General features: G+C 52.9%; 3 protein-coding genes and 1 non-coding gene across 7 annotated transcripts; 1 reads left to right on the top strand and 3 right to left on the bottom strand.

Moving 5' to 3' along the window:
- Positions 1-161: 161 nt before the first annotated feature.
- On the bottom strand, positions 162-13,137 carry TIA1 (TIA1 cytotoxic granule associated RNA binding protein). 4 transcript variants are annotated; one of them, XM_027706272.1, is made up of 12 exons: positions 13,035-13,137; positions 9,128-9,224; positions 8,621-8,719; positions 7,714-7,768; positions 6,881-6,968; positions 3,875-3,950; positions 3,267-3,375; positions 2,659-2,754; positions 2,495-2,579; positions 1,887-2,010; positions 1,503-1,642; positions 162-1,338 (listed from the first exon to the last, which is right to left on the bottom strand). In XM_027706272.1, exons 1-12 carry the CDS (start codon positions 13,058-13,060, stop codon positions 1,218-1,220), a joined length of 1,116 nt encoding a protein of 371 aa, XP_027562073.1. In that variant the 5' UTR covers positions 13,061-13,137; the 3' UTR covers positions 162-1,217. The 4 variants fall into 4 exon arrangements, with proteins under 4 accessions (XP_027562073.1, XP_027562074.1, XP_027562076.1 ...); XM_027706273.1 differs by having other exon boundaries at positions 8,621-8,715; positions 13,035-13,122; XM_027706275.1 differs by lacking the exons at positions 6,881-6,968; positions 7,714-7,768; positions 8,621-8,719; positions 9,128-9,224; positions 13,035-13,137 and adding an exon at positions 6,238-6,327.
- Positions 13,138-13,186: 49 nt separating this feature from the next.
- On the top strand, positions 13,187-17,459 carry PCYOX1 (prenylcysteine oxidase 1). The gene is made up of 7 exons (XM_027706353.1): positions 13,187-13,245; positions 13,779-13,972; positions 14,294-14,500; positions 15,081-15,255; positions 15,600-15,811; positions 16,003-16,155; positions 16,568-17,459. Exons 1-7 carry the CDS (start codon positions 13,187-13,189, stop codon positions 17,224-17,226), a joined length of 1,659 nt encoding a protein of 552 aa, XP_027562154.1. The 3' UTR covers positions 17,227-17,459.
- TRNAG-CCC lies at positions 13,668-13,738 on the bottom strand. Its single transcript has one exon. It is a non-coding gene; the product is annotated as a tRNA-Gly (tRNA).
- Positions 17,460-18,244: 785 nt separating the features above from the next.
- On the bottom strand, positions 18,245-19,653 carry SNRPG (small nuclear ribonucleoprotein polypeptide G). The gene is made up of 4 exons (XM_027706278.1): positions 19,535-19,653; positions 19,273-19,295; positions 18,682-18,806; positions 18,245-18,410 (listed from the first exon to the last, which is right to left on the bottom strand). The coding sequence occupies exons 1-4, from the start codon at positions 19,564-19,566 to the stop codon at positions 18,360-18,362; spliced, it is 231 nt and encodes a 76-aa protein (XP_027562079.1). The 5' UTR covers positions 19,567-19,653; the 3' UTR covers positions 18,245-18,359.
- Between the last annotated feature and the right edge of the window lie 219 nt (positions 19,654-19,872).

Genomic DNA, 19,872 nt, shown 5'->3' with positions numbered 1-19,872 from the left:
CCCCCGCGGCAAGAATTCACCACTTTCTCCCCTTTCACCCCCAAATTCCAACCTTTCCCCCACAAATCCCACCAGCACCCGCTCCACTCCCCCCCGTGACCAACAAAACACAGCACGCAAGCTTCAGGGTTTTTTTAATTTTCCTTTTTTTTTCTTTTTACATTTTTTCCCTTTTTTTTCCATTTTTGTGGGTTTTTTGTGTTTTTGTTTTTTTATTTAAAGGCTGGGCAAGAGGTAGGATTAAAAAAAGGGTGTTTTTGGCCTCTGATAGATCAGGTTTGGGAGCTCTTCTCACCTTCACTCCCTTGTAAAACACACATGGGATATCGAGGGAATTTTACACAATTCATTAAAAACTTTATATTCCAAGAGATATTTGATATCCACAAAAAAATAAGGGAAAAAAAAGAAGATTTGAGGCATAAAATCACATCAAAAAGACTCCGTGTCCTACCTTTAAATAAGGAAAAGTACAAAAGTGGCCAAAAGTTGTGCAAAATTCTTCAATTTGCTCAAATATTTTACAGGAAAATGTAGAAATCAGTAAAAAAAAAAATCAAAGTAACAACCCTGGAGGGATTTGTCACGTTTTAGCAACAGGAATTTTGCTGTCCCAGGGTGGGAATCTTGGCTCACATGGGGAGATGGATGTTGTCACACCCCTTTTGTTCCCCCCATCGTAAGGCAAAACCGACCCTGAAAAACACACTGAGATCCACAAAAAATGATGTAAACGAGTAATTTATCCTCAGAAAAAACCCCTCCTGGTGGAAGAAAAGCCAGAGGGTTTTTCCAAGAGGCTGCTTAAAAACAGGGTGTGAGGCTGAAGATGTGGCAGCTCCAGGATTCCCACACTTTTGGCTTATTTTGGGGGGTTTTACAGCTGTTTATGGTGTATTTTTCCATCGGCTCCGAGGGAAAACCTCCCCAAAAATACAAAACCAAGGATGACTTGTGCAATTCCTGCCCCAATTCTCAGCTAAGGCAGCGAAGTCCCTGCATTTGTGTTTCTAAAAAACATTGAATTTAAGAAACACATCAAAAGGAGGAAAAAACAACCAAGGCAGAAGGCGGCGATCCAGCATCTGGGTTTGGGGGGGGAAGGGGGGATTTTGTTAAAATTGAAAGGGTGGGGGCGATTTTTCCATGATTCCAACCCCTGGGATTGTGGCTCTGGTAATAAATACCCGGGTGGGGGAGCTGGGGGGTCCCTGCGCTCAGGGGGTCTCGAAGCCCACGCGGAAGCCGGGCTGGGGGGGCACCACGGCGCCGTTCTGGCCTTGGGGGGGTTGCACTCCATAGTTGGGGCCCATCCAGGCTGCTGCCGACTGGGTCTGGCTGTGGGGGGAGAGAAGAATCCCTTAGGAATGTGGGGGGGAAAAGGGAAGGGGGGTTTGATGAGGAATTGGGGCACTGAGGGGGAACAGTTTGAGGGGGTTGTAGGGTCACAAAGCCGTTTCCCAAGGGGATAAAAAGGAGATTAAAGGGCCCCCCGAACTCACCTGAATCCCTGCTGGTTCCAGGCCTGGCCGTACACGCCATAGGTGGGCACCTGCCACCCGTTGGGCACGTATTGCCCGAGCTGGGCCCCGCCGTACCACTGCCCCCACTGCCCGTAGGGAGGGGGGTAACTCAGCTGGTTCTGTGGGAAGAGCCAGGGGAGGAATCAGGGAATGACACCTTCCACCAGGCCAGGCTGCTCCAACCTGGGATACAGGGATACAGGCTCCCCCCTCCTGTCAGGAAGTTGTAGAGAGCGAGAAGGTCCCCTCCGAGCCTCCTTTTCTCCAGGCTGAGCCCCCCCAGCTCATTGACATTTTCCAGCCCCTTAAGGAATTCCCAGCAGACTCCCAGGAACTGGCCCTTCCCAGAGGAGCAGCCCTGACCTGCTGCACGGGGCTGACCATGTCAGGGGTCTCCTTGCCCCAGTAGCACTTCACGACGTGGCCCTCGATGGTGGTGCCGTTGACGGACACGATGGCGTGTGCTGCACTCTCGTGGGAATTGAACCTGCCGGGATCAAGGGGGGACAACACGAGTCACTCACTCAGGGAATAACAGCTGGGATAACCCCCAGGGGCCTCGCTAGCCCAGGATGGGTTTGGGGCCTCAGGACCAGCTGGAACTGCCCCTGTCCCACCCCAACGGGTGGCAGGACATGAGGCCACGGGTGACAAAGGGTTGGGGTTGCTCCTCCTGTCTCCATGCTGTGATTCTCCCTAAATACACTGGAAAATCCAGCAAGGAGAGCAGTCAATTTATGATGTTTTTTGCTATATGGAGCTTCATCAATAAAGGGATGGTGGTTTTGGAAAGACTCAAAGTGCTTCAGTAACTCCTCCAAGATGACACAACAGACCAAGGTCCTGCACAGTTCCAGCTGTTTTCTGGGGTTTTTCCTGGTTGTTACGGCCCATAACCCCCTCCTCAGAGCAGAGGGAGGCAAACTCCCACCCCTGCAGACCCACCGTGCCCCTGCCCTCGGCCCACCTACCGCACGAAGGAGTATCCTTTATCCGGGAACACTCGGATCTCCAGGATCTGCCCAAAGGGGGAGAAGGTCTGGCGCATCAGCTGCTCTGGAGCAGGAAGGACAGGGAGCAGCGTGAGGAACCCGCAGGGGCACAGGAAAGGGGGCACAGGGGGAACCCCACATACCTGTGAGGCCCGAGGTAACCCCCCCACAGTACACGGTGCAGTTGCTGGGGCTGGACTGGGTGACCACGTCGTCGTAGGACAGTTGTTTGGTGTTTGCTGGGAGAGATTGGACAGGGATTTTCAGTGGATCCGACAGGAATGGTGGGGGAATTATAATTATAATCCTGACTGGCAAAAGGTGTTGAGCACAACCTGCAAACACTTCACTGAGAATCTCTGTGGAGAGACTTAAGAGCCCCTTCTAGTGACTAAAGGGGCTGCCAGAGAGCTGGAGAGGGACTTGGGACAAGGGACAGAGGGACAGGACAAGGGGGGAATGGCTTCCCACTGCCAGAGGGCAGGGTTAGATGGGATATTGGGAAGGAATTCCTCCCTGTGAGGGTGGTGAGGGGCTGAGAATGGAATTCCCAGAGCAGCTGTGGCTGCCCCTGCATCCCTGGCAGTGTCCAAGGCCAGGTTAGATGGGGTTTGGAGCAACCTGGGCTAGTGGAAGGTGTCCCTGCCCATGGCAGGGGGTGGGATGGGATGGCTGTGAGGTCCCTCTGCCCCCACCCATTCCATGATTCCCTGACCCGGGAGGCTGGCAGGGCACCCAGCTGAGCACCTACACTCATAGGTGCTCTTTGGAGCCGGAGGTTTCCTCGTGGCCCAGTTGGTGCGGATCTGCCGTCCCCCGAGCCACTGCCCCCCCATCTGCTGGATGGCGTTCTCTGCGTCCTGTGGGGAGAGGAGACAACAAAACCCCCCCTCAGCAACTCCTCCCCTTGGAGAGAGCCAAGGGAATGACATCACCGGGCTCCTGACTGACAAATCCCTGGCAGTGTCCAAGGCCAGGTTGGACGGGGCTTGGAGCAACCCAGTCCAGTGGAAGGTGTCTCTGCCCATGGCAGGGGGTGGAACTGGATGGGCTTTAAGGTCCCTTCCAACCCAAACCATCGTGGGATTCTGTGATTTATATGGGTTTATAAATATAGAGAGGAGCTTCTCCTCATGACAGGCAGGGAAACCAAAGCTGGAGAGAGATTGGGACTGAGAACACTCCAGTGACAATCATCCAGGCAAGCTCAAGACCATGGCACAGCTCAGCCATTTACTGAAGAAGAAGGGATCTTTCCCATTTATTGACAAAGGAAACGAAGGGATGTAACCCATTTACCGAGGAAGGAAACAAAGGGATGTCTCCCCTTTACTGAAGAAGGAAACTAAAGGATCTTACCCATTTATTGAAGAAGGACACGAAGCCATATCCCTTGGACTTCCCTGTCGCCATGTCCTTGACCACCCGTGCGTCCCTACAAAGCACAAACGAGAGCCAGTTCAGCCCCTTCCAGTGCAGCCCCTCCTCGAGTCCCTGAGCCATTTTCCTCTCTCACCTCCACTAATCCTCAGCTCTTCACTGCACCAGCAACACACTCAAAGCAAAAGGCTCCTTGTCTACACAGAACTTTACTAAGGCTTTGCCAGGGAGCGGCAAAATTAAAACTTAATTGTGTACACATGTAAATCAATGGCTTCTCTAATAAATGTCTGCACTCTACAGCTGGCTCCTGCTTCAAAACACTCTCACAGACTGCTAAGGCACAAAGCATGGTCAAAGCAGCTATTCCAGATGGCTTAAGGCTGACAGAGCTGAATGGCTCTCTTGAACCATGCCATTTTTAAACTTTTATTGATTTGCCAACACATTCTACCTACTCATTCCAAATATTACATAGAAAAAAATAAAAAAAGAAGATAGGAATTAAAAGGCATACGTCGCCTGTTAACTGAATTCTTTAATTCTTGGGTCGTTACCCCCTGTTTGGACTGTGGGCAGCTGTAAATTTTGAGAGATTGATATTTCAGAAATTAGTGAAGAAAACATTGCAATATTCATATCTTTATAAACTACACATCACACAGCATTGGTACAACAGAGACTGGAACTACGAAATATATATAAAAAAGAGGGGAAAAAATGAATAAAATTGATAAAAATAAATAAGAAAACTACAACGTTTCTCCACTGTGAACTGTAGCTTGTGGTTAGCCATGGAATTCTGTCCATTCTTCAGGGACACTCTGCAAAATAACCAGAGCCCTATTATTTGGGATTGAGTTAGGAAGAGAACCCAGCTACCAGAGCTAAACCCACTGGAGGGACACAGCAGCAGTTCGGGGCCCAGCCAGCCCAGGGTGAGGTGTCCTCACCCCCAGGCCACCCTCTCCTCCCTCCCACCACGGACAGGCAGGAAAAGAAACAGAAACAGCAGCAAAACCACTCAGGAAGTCATGCAATTTAGGGCTGGAGAAGTCAGAGGGGGCAGAGAAAAAACAGTGTTAATGTGGGCACAGCACTGAGACTCAAAAGAGAAGCCACAATGGAGAGAAAGTTTGTTAAGGCCTAATGAAGTTTAATTATGGCACCCACAGCATGACAGTGTCAGTGGTGCCTAACGAAAATCCCTCTCCCAAAGCTACAGCAGGAATATTTGTTCTTTCCTCTCTGTTAGACCCTCCCCTGCTTCCCCTTTTTTTTTCTTTCCCAGGTCAGAACTCGGATCAAACATTACAAATTGCCAGAGAAAAGCCACTTTGGGAAGCTGAGTCTAGAGAGGGAGTGAGGGAAAAACTCATCTCTACTTACCCTCAACTGAAAACTTGGGAATAAAGACTTGAGAACAAGTGAAAACATGCACAGAGCAAGTGAAAAAGGAACCACAACAAAACAGTGTTTGTTTAAAAAAAGCCAGTTGCAAAGAATTACCCAATTTCTTTCTGAGCTAATCATGCAGTACTTCAACCTCGGTGTCATTAATGAAAAAAAGCTCAGTTTGGCACCAGTAAAGATTAAAATAAAAAGAAATCAATCAGGAAATATTCCATTAGCAGCACAATTCCACAGGCTGGTCACTGATGAAGAACAGGTAAAGTCAAGTCACCTCATTCAATCACTTGTTTTTCCAGGTTAAACTTAAATAAGAAGAAAATCTGGGTCATTCTGAGTTTGGAAAAAGAGTTCAAAAAAGTCATAAAGGGGAGAATTCTGCTTTTTTGGGGAAAAAACTTGTTTCAGCTTGGATGGTCAGTTTGAGCCAAGGCAAACCACAAGTGTTCTGTGTGTCAGCAGCATGAGCACCACTCCCCATCACCACCATCACACAGGGAGAGCTCTTCCAGGGAAAAAACTCTTCCAGGAAAGATGGGACAGCAGGCCTGGCCTCAGATTCAGGAGTAGGAGGGAGCTTAGGGGGTTATTTATGGAGTGTGTGTCCACTGAGCTGTCACCTCTGATACCCAGGTAGGGGGAAACTCTCTCTCTCTGCCTGCTCCTGCCTCCTTCTCCCACCACTCCAGCCTATCCCTTCCATCCAGCACATCTGGCCAGAGGATGAGAGCATGAACTGCCTCCTTGGAGCCCTCCCTCTGCACTCCCTGGTGACCATTAGCTGCAGTCAAGCATTGGGGGTGTCTGAAGCAAGACCACACACAGATAAATTTTAAACCTTCTAATAAAAGGAAATCAAGCTGGCATTAAGAGAGGAATAAACTGGACTCTTGAGGGGTAAAAAAAAATAAAACAACAAAAAACAAACTTACTTCAATTAAATGCTTCACTACCCAACACTCCAAAGCACTCTATGTTCTTACATCACCATCAAGAAACTCCAATGTCCAGTACAGACAACACTACAAGGAAAATTAATGGTTTACGTTTGGAGGATGGAATGAAGGAACTGCTCCTCTCTCTGCTAACCCTGAGCAGGACAGGCTGGCAGGGAGGGCTGGGACCAGCTCAGCTCCCTGACCCATCTGTGGGGCCCTGGGTCAAGGGCTGACGCTGCCCCAGTGCCCCAGTGAGCCTTGTGCTCAAAAAAGGTTCGTTTTGTGGGAAATGGGGATTAACTCCATAAAAAACATTGGCTATGAGTGGCTGGCACCCCAAAAATCCAGAGTGCAAACTGGGCTGAGAGGGCCAGGGAAACGCACGCCCCGGGTTGAGGAGTCTGGATTTTCCAGTGTTGCTTTGCCAAATGAGGCAAGGAGGATAAAGCCAAAGCAAGCTGGACACAACTGTTCCAGGAAAGCAGAACAAACTGGGATAAAGGATTCGGGTGAGAGGCTGCTGTGTGACCAGAGGAGTGTGTGTCCCTGCCCTGCACAGTGTTACTTACTCACACACAAAGCTGCCTCCACTTGGGAGAGAGAACTTGGAGATTGTGTGCCCTGAAAAAGGACTTACGATATTCTTCCAAAGGGGGCAAAGGCTGCTTTGATGTCTTCAGTTGTGATCTCTGGACTGAGGTCTCCCACAAAGACATGGAAATGGTCTTTTGGGGAAAAAGAGAAAGAAGCACTTAATGGTTGAATAACTCTGAACAGAGTAGAGTAAAAAAAATAAATTAAGAAAACCCTTATTAAAATTCCAGCTATTATTAAAAATACATTATTAAATACAACAAAAATACCTAATAAATACCACAAAAAATCAAATAATAATCAATTAATATTCAAACATCTTGTACACAAAGACCAGAGTTTGCTGTGGGACAGAATTCACTGCTGTTCCCTGTGCTTGGCAGTGCTACAAGTCAGTGATTTGAAGGACACTGCAGCCACTTCTGTATCTTGAATTTTACCAACTGCTTTTAAGACCTGCCAGCATTTACTGTACAAATCTGAAACTATTTACTTAATGTGTCCAGATTACACAGCAGATACCAAACTCTCCAGTCCACTCAGATGCTGCTGGGGTTTACCCTCACCAGCCTACAGGAATTCCAAGGGAAACCTTTCCATAAAAAATTAATGGAGAACAAAAAAAACAACCCAAACACAGCTTCAGGTGGTTGGTGAAGACCCTGGAGATATTTCCACTTATGTTTAAGAAGACACAGTTACCTTGTGAACGCTGTGCTGGCAATGGAACTACCTGATGGCAAAGATCAGATTTCTTCTTCAGTTTATTAAGACTAAGACATTAATTAGGACTACAATAAAAACATTCCCACAAAGCACCGTTTGATGTATTTATGTTTAAGAACTTGTACAACTCAAGGCATAAGTGGTACTTACTGCTGGTGTCCTTCTTCTGGCTGCTGGGGGTGGTGGCCCAGTTCACTTTGACCTCCTGCAAATGGAAGATCGTTAGATCCTGGAATTCACAACGGAGCTCAAGACACCTCCAGTGCTTAATTCTGACCCTACAGAGCTCCCCACGGGCAAGGCTGGGGTGAAAGGTCAAGTTTAACACATATTTCTAGGTAGAGGGCTTGTTCTTAAGATTATTCTGAGGGCTGGAGCAGCTCTGCCATGGAGACAGGCTGGGAAAGCTGGGGGTGTCCAGCCTGGAGAGGAGAAGGCTCTGTGGAGACCTCAGAGCCCCTTCCAGTGCCTAAAGGGGCTCCAAGAGCTGGAGAGGGACTTTGGACCATGGGGAATGACTTCCAAATATCTTACAGGAAGTGTCAAGAGGATGGGGACAGACTCTCTTCATTGGTGCCCAGTGACAGGATAAGAGGCAACGGGCATGAACTGAAACGTGGGAATTTCCACCTGAATATGAGGAAAATACGATGGAAAACTTTCCTTTGAGGGTGACAGAGCCCTGGAACAGGCTGTGGAATCTTCTTCTCTGGAGACATTCAACCCCTGCCCAGACAACACTCTGTACAACCTGCTCTGGGTGAACCTGCCTTGGCTGGGGGGCTGGGTGGGATCATCTCCAGAGGTCCCTTCCAACCCCAACCACTCTGGAATTCTGTGGGCGTTCCTCCCTCCCAGTTCCACATCCCCACCTCCCTCTGCCTTCTTCCTACAACAGTCTGAACTTCTCCTCCCAGCCATGCTCTGTTAAAATCTCTGTCCCAGCGCAGTGTCTGACAGCTCCGCTGTGTCTCCAGTGGGATCCTGCCCCTGGATCTGCCCTCCCCCCCCGGACACAGCCCCTGTCCTGCTCACTCACCCGCACAGGGCAGCTTACCTTACCCATTATCTTCCTGCCGTTCATGGCCGCCAGCGCGGCGGCCGCGTGCCGGTGCTCGTAGAACTCCACGAAGCAGTAGGGATCGTTTCCAGCTGTCTGAGACAACAGGCAAACCCAGGGTCAGGGGTGCAAACCTCCTCAGGCTGCGCTCTGGCTGCTCTGCTCAGCCCCTGACTCCTCACCCCTCAGGCTTTTCTATTGCACAGGGGTTACATTCAGGGACTGACAGAGCTCTGCCTTAGAAAGTTAAAATTACGGCAAAGAATTTTTAAAATCTCATTTACAATCCCCCCACGGTTTAAGCTGTTCACTCCCCCTTGCCATGTCCACCCAGCCTTAAATTCACACCAGGCACAAGGCAGGAATGATGCCAAAAGCACACAGCAGCACCTCCAGGCTCATTACACCCCTTTAACTGGCCGTGCCCTTTTTCCAGGGGAATTCCCAGACACACAACTACGGCCTGAAGCCATGAGGAACATGGCAATCAGTGCAGGCTCTTACATCCATGATCATCTTGCAGTTTTTGCATGGTCCGATCTGGCTGAAGAGCTGGAGGATCAGAGCCTCGGTCACATCCCTGGACAGGTTCCCCACGTACCTGAGGATCAAACACAGCACAGACACACTGTTGGTCACACTGGGAGCTGCACAGGGCTCTGGGCAAGGGCCTGCAGGGACAGGAAAAGGGGGAAAGCTTCCCACTGACAGAGGGCAGGGTTAGATGGGATATTGGGAAGGGATCCTTCCCTGGGAGGGTGGGGAGGGGCTGGGATGGAATTCCCAGAGAAGCTGTGGCTGCCCATCCCTGGAAGTGTCCAAGGCCAGGCTGGACAGGGCTTGGAGCAACCTGGGAGAGTGGAAGGTGTCCCTGCCCCTGGGATGAGCAGGGAGGGCTTTAAGGTCCCTTTCAACCCAAACCATTCTATGATTCTACTGTTTATTCATATTTATTTGAACTGATTTGGGTTTGTATGGGATGTTTGGAGAGGAAGGGTCAGTCCAACGGGGCAGCCTGGTCTAGTGGAACGTGTTCCTGCCCACGATGGGGGGGTGAGATTAATCAGATTATCTTTAAGGTCCCTTCCAACTCAAATAAGTCCATGACCCTGTAACTCTATGAACTCAACCCACCAAACTGATTTCCACGCGCAGAAATGGCAGTTCTGGTATCTCTACAACATCATCATTCCCCAGGCACCATTTCCCAGCTGCCCCAACAGCTCAGGCTGCTGTTTGTCAAGGTTGTTACACAACATTTGGTCCGTTTCTTTCAAAGGCCTCAGGTTTTGGAAGCATCAGATCTGCGTGAGACCACAGGCCAACGTGCTCGAGTGCACAAACACAACCCCAACCCCTGCTCCCATTTGGGATTTTGGCTTTCTCAGACCCCCCGTGAACCACAGGTGGGTATTTTTGTTGTTGTTGTCAAGCCCAAGTCACGAGATTTTTATAAAAAGCACAGCGAGAAACCTCAGCCCCCGAGGTGTGGCAGCAGCTTCCCGCAAAGGAATGTTCTGTGGGTAACCTCTGCCATGGGAATCCTGGACAAATCCCATCACCAAAACCACCTGGGTGCACCTGCAGCCCCCCCACCTGCTGCCAAGAGGTGTAAAGGTGTTGTAAGAAAACAACCAGGCAGCAACAACAGGGGCTGCTCGTGCTCCTGGTGTTGACACAAGGTCGGGAACCTGCCAGAGGGATGAGCTCCAATATTTGGGTAAGCAGATAATGTGGGAAGGAGACACAGAGCCTGTTTTGCTGCCAGAAGTGATAAATACAGGAGCCCTGTGTTAATAATTTGGACAACTATTTTAAGGAGGAGTCAGGAGTGTATTTTAAAATCTCCAGACAGACCTTTACAGGCATCGTCTTGCTCTGAGTGATTCCTGAACTTCTGACAAGTTTCCTTAAGCCCTAAAACCTTGGAAAAAGGAGGGATTGGTGCACTTCATTAAGGTAATTAACCAGGACATTATCTCCCACATCAAGTTGAACCAAGAGTCAGAATCACAGAATCATTTACTTGAGAAAGACCTCCAAGATCATGAAGTCCAACCTTTGACCGATCATCACCTTGTCAACCAGACCAGAACTAGAAAGGCCTCTTTTTTCCTCCCTCTTTTTTTTTTAATATTGTCATCCTTTGGATAATGCATAAACTGAGCCTCATGTGACCTTCTGGGTCTAAATTAATTAATTTGTGACTGAGAGTTCCCCAGACAGGGTGCCCACACCCCGACCTCTGCACTCACAGGAGGAGATCTCAGTCCTGTCTCTTCCTGCACCTTTCCCATCCTTCTCTTTCCTGCTAATTGGAAGAGAATCCAATTAATGAGCTGGTTGGTGACTCTCTGCAGATGAAGGACTGTATTTTCCAACTTTATTCACTGCGTGTGGCTTCTTGAGAAGTAAAACCCAACCACTGCCAGCACTTCTTTCAGACACACAAACTGAATTAGGACACGTATTCCACAAGCATCCACGGACTTCCATGGAAAACACAAACAAGAGGACTCAGTCACTTCAAACCCATCTCGTAACCACTCTGCAGATCCCTAATCTGCTGGTGAAGAGTGGTTTTCAAGGAAGGGAGAACAAGCTGCCTCTCCAGGAAATCATATACATAAAAGGAATAACAGCTCCTAAAGGATCTACACCCCCTCACAGACACGGGTTATGTGGAAATGGCAAAACCAAGGTGTTACTTCCAATAACGTCTGGAATCTATTCCAGAAAAATGTCTGAAATGTGTTAAAGGAAGGAAAGGAACAGGGACAGGGGTGCAGAGGGCTTTGGAGGCCCCTCATGATGTCACACAACTGGGGGAGCCCCAAAATCTACACCCAGGTGGGGTTTCTGGAGCAGAAATCCTGCAGAAATCCTCGTGTAGACATGGATTTAACACACACTTTGGCCCCCAGCTGCAGAGATCACCTTTAGCTGCACTTTCTGCCTCCAACTGCTCGTTCTAAACGTGCCCTGCGACACCCAGCTCGTGACAATCCCCCGTGTGATCTGAGAAAGTCACTGGGAGGTGCCATAGGAATCCCATCCCAGGGTGTTCTCAGTCCTCAGCTGTGCTCAGAACCCGGCCGTGTTTAAGGTTGGACTCAATGATCCTGGAGGTCTGTTCCACCCTCAGTAATTCCACGTCTGTGCCACAAGCTGCACGTGCTCCAGGACAGGGACCTCATTCCCTCGGGAACACACCGAGACCACCAGGCTCCACACAACCATCAGGATGGGGGGGAACATCTTCCTAAACAAACACAAAACACGCCAACAGGTCTGACCATGTTTGCTGATGCCAAGAATAGCTCCCAAAATGTGGGAAGACAACGGGATTGGAGGAGCAGACGGAGTGGTCACTGCCCAGGAGAGCTGGGGTGAGGCACCTCAAGGGCTTGTTTTCCTGTGGTCACTCAGCCAAGTTGTTTCCCAACCCCTGGGGAGGTGCAGCAATCCAAGGGCACAATGTTCCCTCGCCTTGGAATGATTCCCTCTCCCTCCTGCCTTTGCTCCTGCACTGGAGAATGAAGCTGGTAGAAGTCAGATGGGAAGACTGGAGGCTGATTTCCCTGATCTATACGAGGGAAACCACTCCAGGTAACACCTGCCTGGGAAAAGGAGGGAAACACACAGTTCAGGTGTGCACAGGAGCTCTGGGAAACGGCACCAGGGGTGCACAGGAGCTCTCCCATGCCTGGAAAAGTGTCAGGTGTCCACAGCATCACCACCTTTTCCTAATACCCAATGTAAACCTCCCTTGACACAGCTTCATAATTAGTTCTTTGGGAAGTAACAGGCTCAAGGCGTGCTTTGAACACTGGGGCAAACAATGGACTCATGGGCACCTCCTGGGTATTTCCTTGGAGCTGCTGATCATGGCACTGGGGCTCCAGCTGCTTCCCAGGGCAGTGCCCACATTCCCTGGGAGCTGGTGGTGCCACATGCTCCAGAGATAGTAAAATCCAGCCAGATGCTCACAAAATGCACATGGAGCATGTAGGATGATAGGATCGTCATCATGGAACGGTCTGGGGTGGAAGGGACCTTGATCATCCAGTTCCATCCCCTGCCACGTGCTAGGATGGACTGGGGAGGGCGGACACATCTTCCAGACCCCCTTTTCCTCCAGAAGTGAGCTGGAGGCCCGGGATAACACCCGGATCGCGGGGCAGGACGGCGGTGACCAGCACTGGGAAGGGGCAGGAACACCGCAGGGGGGGCCGGGTGCCCCTTAGCCCCAGGCGGGGGTCGCTCCCCCAGCACTGCGGGCAGCTGAGGGCCCGCGGCGGAGCCCCAGCGGCGCCGCCGGTGCCTGAGGGGCCCCTCCGCGAGGCGACCCCGGGCCGCCCCTCCCCGCGGAGCCGGGAACAATAGGCGGTCTCGCCCCCTCCCCACTCACAGGGTCTTGGGCATTTCATCCTCCATGGCGCCGCCGCCGCCCACCCCGGCTCTTCCCGCCCGCCGGGGCGGCCCCGTGAGCCCTGGGCAGCCCGGGCAGCCCGAGCGGCGCCGGCCCCGCCGGCGGACGGTCCCGCGGCAGCTCCTCGCAAGATGGCGGCGGGCGGGCGGGCTGAGGGGATGGGGGGGGCGGTGGAGGGGCGGGAACGCGCGTGCGCGGAGAGAGCGCGGGAACGGAGCGGGAGCGCGCGTTCCGCCCGCCGCCAATCTGCGCGTGCGCGACAGGGAACGGCGGGGACGATCAAAAATAAAGGGGTTAAAACGAAGGGATTGAAAAGTAAAGGAATTGAAATATAGGAACTAAAATAGAGGAATTTCAAATGGAGGAGTTGAAAGTGAAGTAGTTAAAAGTAAAGGGGTTAAAAGTGGGGTGAAAAGGGACATCAGGTCACTGGGAACGGGGGTATCAGGGTGGAGGGTGGGAAAAGAAAAATGAAGGCGTTAAAGAAAAATGAAGAAGTTAAAAATAAAAGAATTAAAAGTAAAGGAATTGAATTGAAAGTAAAGGAATTCGGAGTGAACGGAGTAAAAGTAATTCGGTTAAGAACTAAAGGTCAGGGGACTAAAAATCTACTGCGCCGCCCGGGAATCGAACCCGGGTCGCAAGAATGGGAATCTTGCATGATACCACTACACCAGCGGCGCGGTTGCAGTAACTCCCCCTCCCGGCCCTACATCATCCCAGCGGCTTCCGGCTCTGCCTGCGCCGGGCCCTGCGCCCGCTCCCGGCCCTGCGCCCGCTCCCGGCCCGCCCCTCGCCCTTCGGCCGCGTCCCTCCCGCGGGCCCCGGCGCCATGCACGGCCTGTGCCCGCTCCTGCTGCTCCTCGCCGCGCTCTGCCCGCCCGCCCGCGCCCGCCGCGATGCGCCCGCCAGGATCGGTGCGGCCCGGGAGGGACGGGGGCTGAGGGGAGCGTGAGGGGATGTGAAGGAGGGGCCCCTGAGGGGATCTGGGGGTGTGTGTGTGTGTGAAGGGGGTGTCCATGGGGGGACCTCTGAGGGGCAGGGGGTGTGAGGGGATCTGTGAGGAGGGTGAGAAGGGGGGTTGTGAGGGGATCCGCGAGCGAGGGGCTCGTGAGGGGATCTGTGAGGGCCGGGGGCTGTGATGGGGCTGTGAGGGGATTTGTGAGGGGATCTGTGAGGGCCGGGGGCTGTGATGGGGCTGTGCTGGGCCCGCGGGGGTGACCGGTGCCGTTCCCCAGCCGTGGTGGGCGGCGGGATCGGGGGCTCGGCCGCCGCGTATTTCCTGCGGCAGAAGTTCGGGCCGGGCGTGCGGCTGGACGTGCTGGAGAAGGCGGCGGTGGGCGGCCGGCTGGACACGCTGGACGTCGAGGGGGCCGCCTACGAGGCCGGGGGCTCCGTCATCCACCCCCTCAACCTGCACATGAAGCACTTTGTCAAGGAATTGGGTGAGTGGGGGTCCCCGGTCACAGTGTCCTCCAGCCCCCAAATCATCCCTTGGTCCCAAAATCATCTCCCTGGCATGCTCTGGATCCCACTCTGCTGGGGGACATCCCTCTAAAGAACAAGTCTTGGTTTCCCTCCTTTCTTCCCCAGTAGCCCATCCATATCCTTCCCGAGAGCCTTCCTTCCTTTCCCAAATAGCCCTTCATATCCTCCCCTAATGGTCCCCCTTCTTTCCCCAATATTCCCTCCATGTCTTTCCCCAATAGCCCCCCCATATCTTCTCCCTGTAGCCCCTGTGGTACCCCAGCCCCCCTCCAGGCAAAGGAAACCCATATCCCAATGGAAATGGGACACCCCCTTCCCGTGGGTGACCCATTAATGCCTTAATAAAGGTCCAAAAGTCACCTCAGATCACTCCCTGGCTCCTTGTCAAGAGCTAATTCCCCTTTCCACCCCTTGGAAATCCAATCTCCAGTCACTCACCCTTATCAATGCAAAGCCAGGTTGTCTCAGGAAGTTAAAATCAAGGTGTAAGAGCTCTTCCTTTCCCTAAATTACTGTTTTCCACCCCTTTTCCTGAAGGCCTCTCAGCCACCCCAGTCCAGGGCAGCCTCGCTGGCGTTTACAACGGGGAGGAGTTTGTGTTTGAGGAGAGCAGCTGGTACATCATCAACCTCCTCAAGCAGCTCTGGCACTATGGGCTCAACCCCCTGCGCATGTCCATGTGGGTGGAGGACATCCTGGACAAGTTCATGAGGTATGTTGGGCCCTCAGAGGGGAAAAGTGTGAAAAAGATGGAAAAACCATCCGAGGGACACCTTCCACTAGCCCAGGTTGCTCCAAGCCCTGTCCAACCTGGCCTTGGACACTTCCAGGGATGGGGCAGCCACAGCTTCTCTGGGCAAACCTGTGCCAGGGCCTCACCACCCTCATCATAAAAAAATTCCTTATACCCAACCTAAACCTCCCCTCTTTGTCCTGTCCCTCCAGGCCCTTGTCCTGCTGCTCCCACGAAGGGCTGGGAGCTGCATCATGAGATCCATAACAGCTTCCCAGAGCCACAGAGATAAATAATAATTAATTCCTTGTCTCCAATTAAAGGATCTATCGCTACCAGATGCACGACTACGCCTTCAGCAGCAACGAGCAGCTGGTGCACGCCCTGGGAGGGGACGACTTCATGCGGATGCTGAACCAGAGCATCGATGAGGCCCTGCAGAGAGCGGGGTTCTCCCAAAAATTCATCAACGAGGTCGTCTGTCCAGTCATGAGGGTTAACTATGGGCAAGGAGTCAACATCAATGCCTTTGTAGGTGAGTGTTTTGGAGGTCAGTCTCCCATCCTGGCTGTCCCAGGGACCTCATGCTCTTCACAGGCGTTGGGATTCCTGCTCCCTGGACTCCAAGCTGAGCCTGAAAGGGATATTTATCCCCCCTAATTCTCCACTTTGCCTTTCCAGTGCTTCCCTACACAATGGCACCAAACGATGGTGGTTTCCTTGCAGGTGCTGTTTCTCTGGCCGGGGTGCAGTCGGGTCTTTGGTCTGTGAAAGGGGGGAACAAACTCGTCTGCCCCGGCCTCCTCTATGCCTCCAAGGCTGACGTTATCCCTGGAACAGTTGTGTCCATAGAGCCAAAAATCAGACCCAGGCCCAGTGGTGAGTTGGGGTGGATTTCCCTCGGTGGAGAGGGGAATGGCAACACTGGCGACCACCCTCGGCCCCATGGCTGCAGCTCCTTGGGCTTTCAGGATGAAAATTCTTCCCTGGGAGGATGGGGAGGGGCTGGGATGGAATTCCCAGAGAAGCTGTGGCTGCCCCATCCCTGGAAGTGTCCAAGGCCAGGTTGGACGGGGCTTGGAGCAAACTGGGATAGTGGAAGGTGTCTCTGCCCATGTCAGGGGGTGGGACTGGATGGGCTTTAAGATCCCTTTCAACCCAAACCATTCCATGATTCCATGTAAACAGGACTCAAAACCCAGCTGACAGCTAAGCTGGTACTATAAATCCAAATGGGAAAAATGGGATTCCCTCCTGTCACGAGGTGGGATAACTGAGCTGTTCTCTGCAGGGGATCCCGTGAAGCTGTACCAGGTCACCTACAACACGTCCTCAGGGCTGACAGGGGACACGTACGACATGGTCCTCATCGCTGCCCCGCTGGGCCGCAGCATGGCCAACATCACCTTCAAGAACTTCGACCCTCCCGTCCCGGAATTCCCAAATCCCTACCACCAGACCGTCACCACCCTGGTGCACGGGCGGTTAAACGCCTCTTTCTTTGGCTACCAGGACCCACAGGCCTTTCATTTGGGCGACATCTTCACCACGGAGAACCCCAAGCTGTTCATCAACAGCCTGGGGGTGGTGCAGCCCGTGGGAGACCCCACCGGGGACGGGAAGCTCCCGTTGGCATCGCCCGTCTGGAAGATATTTTCCAACGAGGTGCTCACCAAGGAGCAGCTCACGCTGCTCTTCTCCTCGTACGACTCGGTCAAGGTGAAGTCGTGGTTGGCGTATCCCCAGTACAGCCCCCCCGAGAAGTGCCCCCCCATCATCCTGCACGAGCACGTGTACTACCTGAACGGGCTGGAGCGGGCGGCCAGCGCCATGGAGATGTGTGCCATCGCCGCCAGGAACGCCGCCCTGCTCGCCTTCCACCGCTGGCACGGCCACGCCGACAGGATCGACCAGGAGGGCCTGCACGAGAAGCTCAAAACGGAGCTCTGACCCCCCCGGGGAGGTGGGGCCGTGGGGTTCATTAACACTAACGAACAGGAACTCCCTGCTGAGCCCACCCGGGGTGTTCTGTAGAGTTGTGGGATAGTTTGGAAAAGGCTTTTAAGATCATCGAGTCCAACGTCTGACAACACCACCATGGGAGAGACCTTCAAGAGCATCAAGTCCAACACCACCACCATGGTCACCCCTCTGGAAAAGACTTTCAATATCACTGAGTCCAGCATCAACCCACCACCACGGTCACCACTAATTGTGCCACATCCACGTGGTTTCTGAATGCTTCCAGGGCTGAACAACCCCTTCCATGAAGAACATTTTCCTGATATCCAACCTAAACCTCCCGTGGTGCAACTTGAGGCCCTTTGGCCAACCCCAGAGGGGGCAGGACAGCGGTGAAGGGGCACAGGAGGCCAAGTGAGCCAGGACGTTTTCCTCAAGCAAATGCCTTTTCCTCAAACTCCTCCAGCTATCCCTGTCTGAGATTAGAGAAGTCATTCAAAGTGCCACATTGACCCCAAAAGTGCCATATTGACCCCAAAAGTTCCCTCCCAGCTCAGATCACTGTGAAGCCCTGCTGATATCCCTATCCCTGTTCTGATAACCCTGTGATATCCCTTCTCCAGCTTGGAATATCCAGGAATATCCACTGTCCATCTCTCTGCCTCAGCTACTTTCCCAAGTGTCTACCAAGTAATTATTCCTCAGGGTGGAAATTGGGGTTTAATTAGCTTCCCAAACTGCTTATAGGAGGGAGACTCGTGTGCTGCAAGCTGCCAAAATGGGTGGGAAAGAAGGAAAACCACAAATATCCATCACTGTATTGGGGTGTGAAGGAGTTAATAAGGAATTTCATGGCCTGAACGTTTAAGGTCATGAAATAACATCAATAACACCAGAAGTAGCACAAATTTAACACCCTCTTCAATAAATTCAGCCTCCTTTAAAGTTTTCCTGAGATTGGGAGTGGAATTAACACCCAGCTGGCAAAAAATGATGTAAGGATGAGTTATGTCAACCATTACAAAATTTATTTAAAAACAAAACAAAATAGTTGTATACTCGTGGGCATCATCCTGGGGAGGGAACAGCACCGGTGGGGTGGGATTCGGGTTTTTCCAGAGTTATACTCGTTCCAAAGCTTCCAGCATGATGATGCTGTTCCCTCGGATCACCTGGAAGGGGAAAGTTGAGAGTGCAGCAGTTGTGACTCAGACTTGAGGGTCCTTCCCTCAAAATTATTTCCCCAAAATGCTGATCCTTCCCAACGATCCCTGGTCCCATCCACCCATCCAGCTGTTTCCCAGCCAAGAGTTCACCTTCTCCAAGCATCTTCTCCGGGATGGAGACGGCATCCAAAGCTTTGTAAAGCCCAGGCTGACACATCCCACCCCTGTCCCTTGCTCTGTGCCCCCCAGTCCGTCCCAGTGCCCCCAGTGCCCTCACCACCATGCCGATGTTGTTCTGCTGCCCGCCCGGCGCCATCTCCACGCACTCGTCGATCACCAGGTTCATGAAGGGGTCGAAGCCCCTCAGGATCCCCTGCACGTGCCGGCCCCCGTTCAGCTTCACTGCGGGGAACCCAGGGGGGTTAGGGAAGGGCAAACCCCAAACGGGAGGGATTCACCCCAAAACCGCAGCTCAGGAGGGGGAGGACGTGTATGGGGGGTGTTAATGGGGAGGGTTTAGTGCAGCCCAGTGAGGGGAGAGAGGGAGAAAAAGGGAGTTTTAAATTAATATTATACTTAAATTTCTGGACTGGGTCTTAATGGGTTGTAACTTCAATGGATTTTAATTTACATTAGTGGATTATGAAGCCTGAAATTAGGCAGAGTCTGGTCTGTGCTGGGCAGGACCCCCCTCCCTGGGCACTGTGAGGGGGTCCCCAAAATCAGGGGCCTGATCCCAGGGGCCATGAGAGGAAGCGAGGCAGGGGGGAGTCCCCGGGCACTGTGAGCGGGAGAGGGGCTGGGGGGGGTCCCCAAAACAGGGCACCTCGGGGGGAGCGGGGGGAACGGGATCAGCCACGGCACTCACACGACAGCTTCTTGTCCATGAACCTGCAACGAAAGGGCGGCCGGGTCAGCACCGGCGGGGGGGAAACGGGGCGAGAGACCCCCCTGCACCCTCCCGCCTCCACCTCCGCCATCACACCGGGGCGACCACCCCACCGCCGCCATGACAGCGCGGCGCGCGCCGGAACAGCGGCAAGCGGCGGCCCCCGCGCTTCCCCTCGGCCCCCTCACCCCCCGACCCGGCCCCGGCCCGGTCCCACCCCCGGTGCCGCCCCCGGACCCACTTTTTCAGCTCCGGCGGGTGCGCTTTGCTCATGGCGCCCTCAGCTCGGCCCTGCCGCGCGCTGCCTCTGACGTCACCGCGCCCTGACGTCACTGCCGCCCGCCAGCCAATGGCGGCCCGCGGCGCCGCTACCGCACTGATTCGAGTAGCGGCGCGGTGGGTTGGGGGGGGAGCGGGACGTGCGAGGCTTTACGGGAGGTACGGTACGGCCGACATGGGGTGTGGGTGTGAACACGTGTGTGTGTGACATGTGTGTGTGTGTGTACAGGTGTGTGGGAACATGTGTGTGTGTGTACAGGTGTGTGAGAACATGTGTGTGTGTGAGAACACGTGTGTGTG

The sequence above is a fragment of the Neopelma chrysocephalum genome, unplaced genomic scaffold (genome assembly GCF_003984885.1).
Source record: "Neopelma chrysocephalum unplaced genomic scaffold, ASM398488v2 Primary Assembly neopelma1_367, whole genome shotgun sequence".
Classification (NCBI taxonomy): Eukaryota; Metazoa; Chordata; class Aves; order Passeriformes; family Pipridae; genus Neopelma; species Neopelma chrysocephalum.
This window is presented reverse-complemented; position numbering and strand designations above follow the sequence as displayed.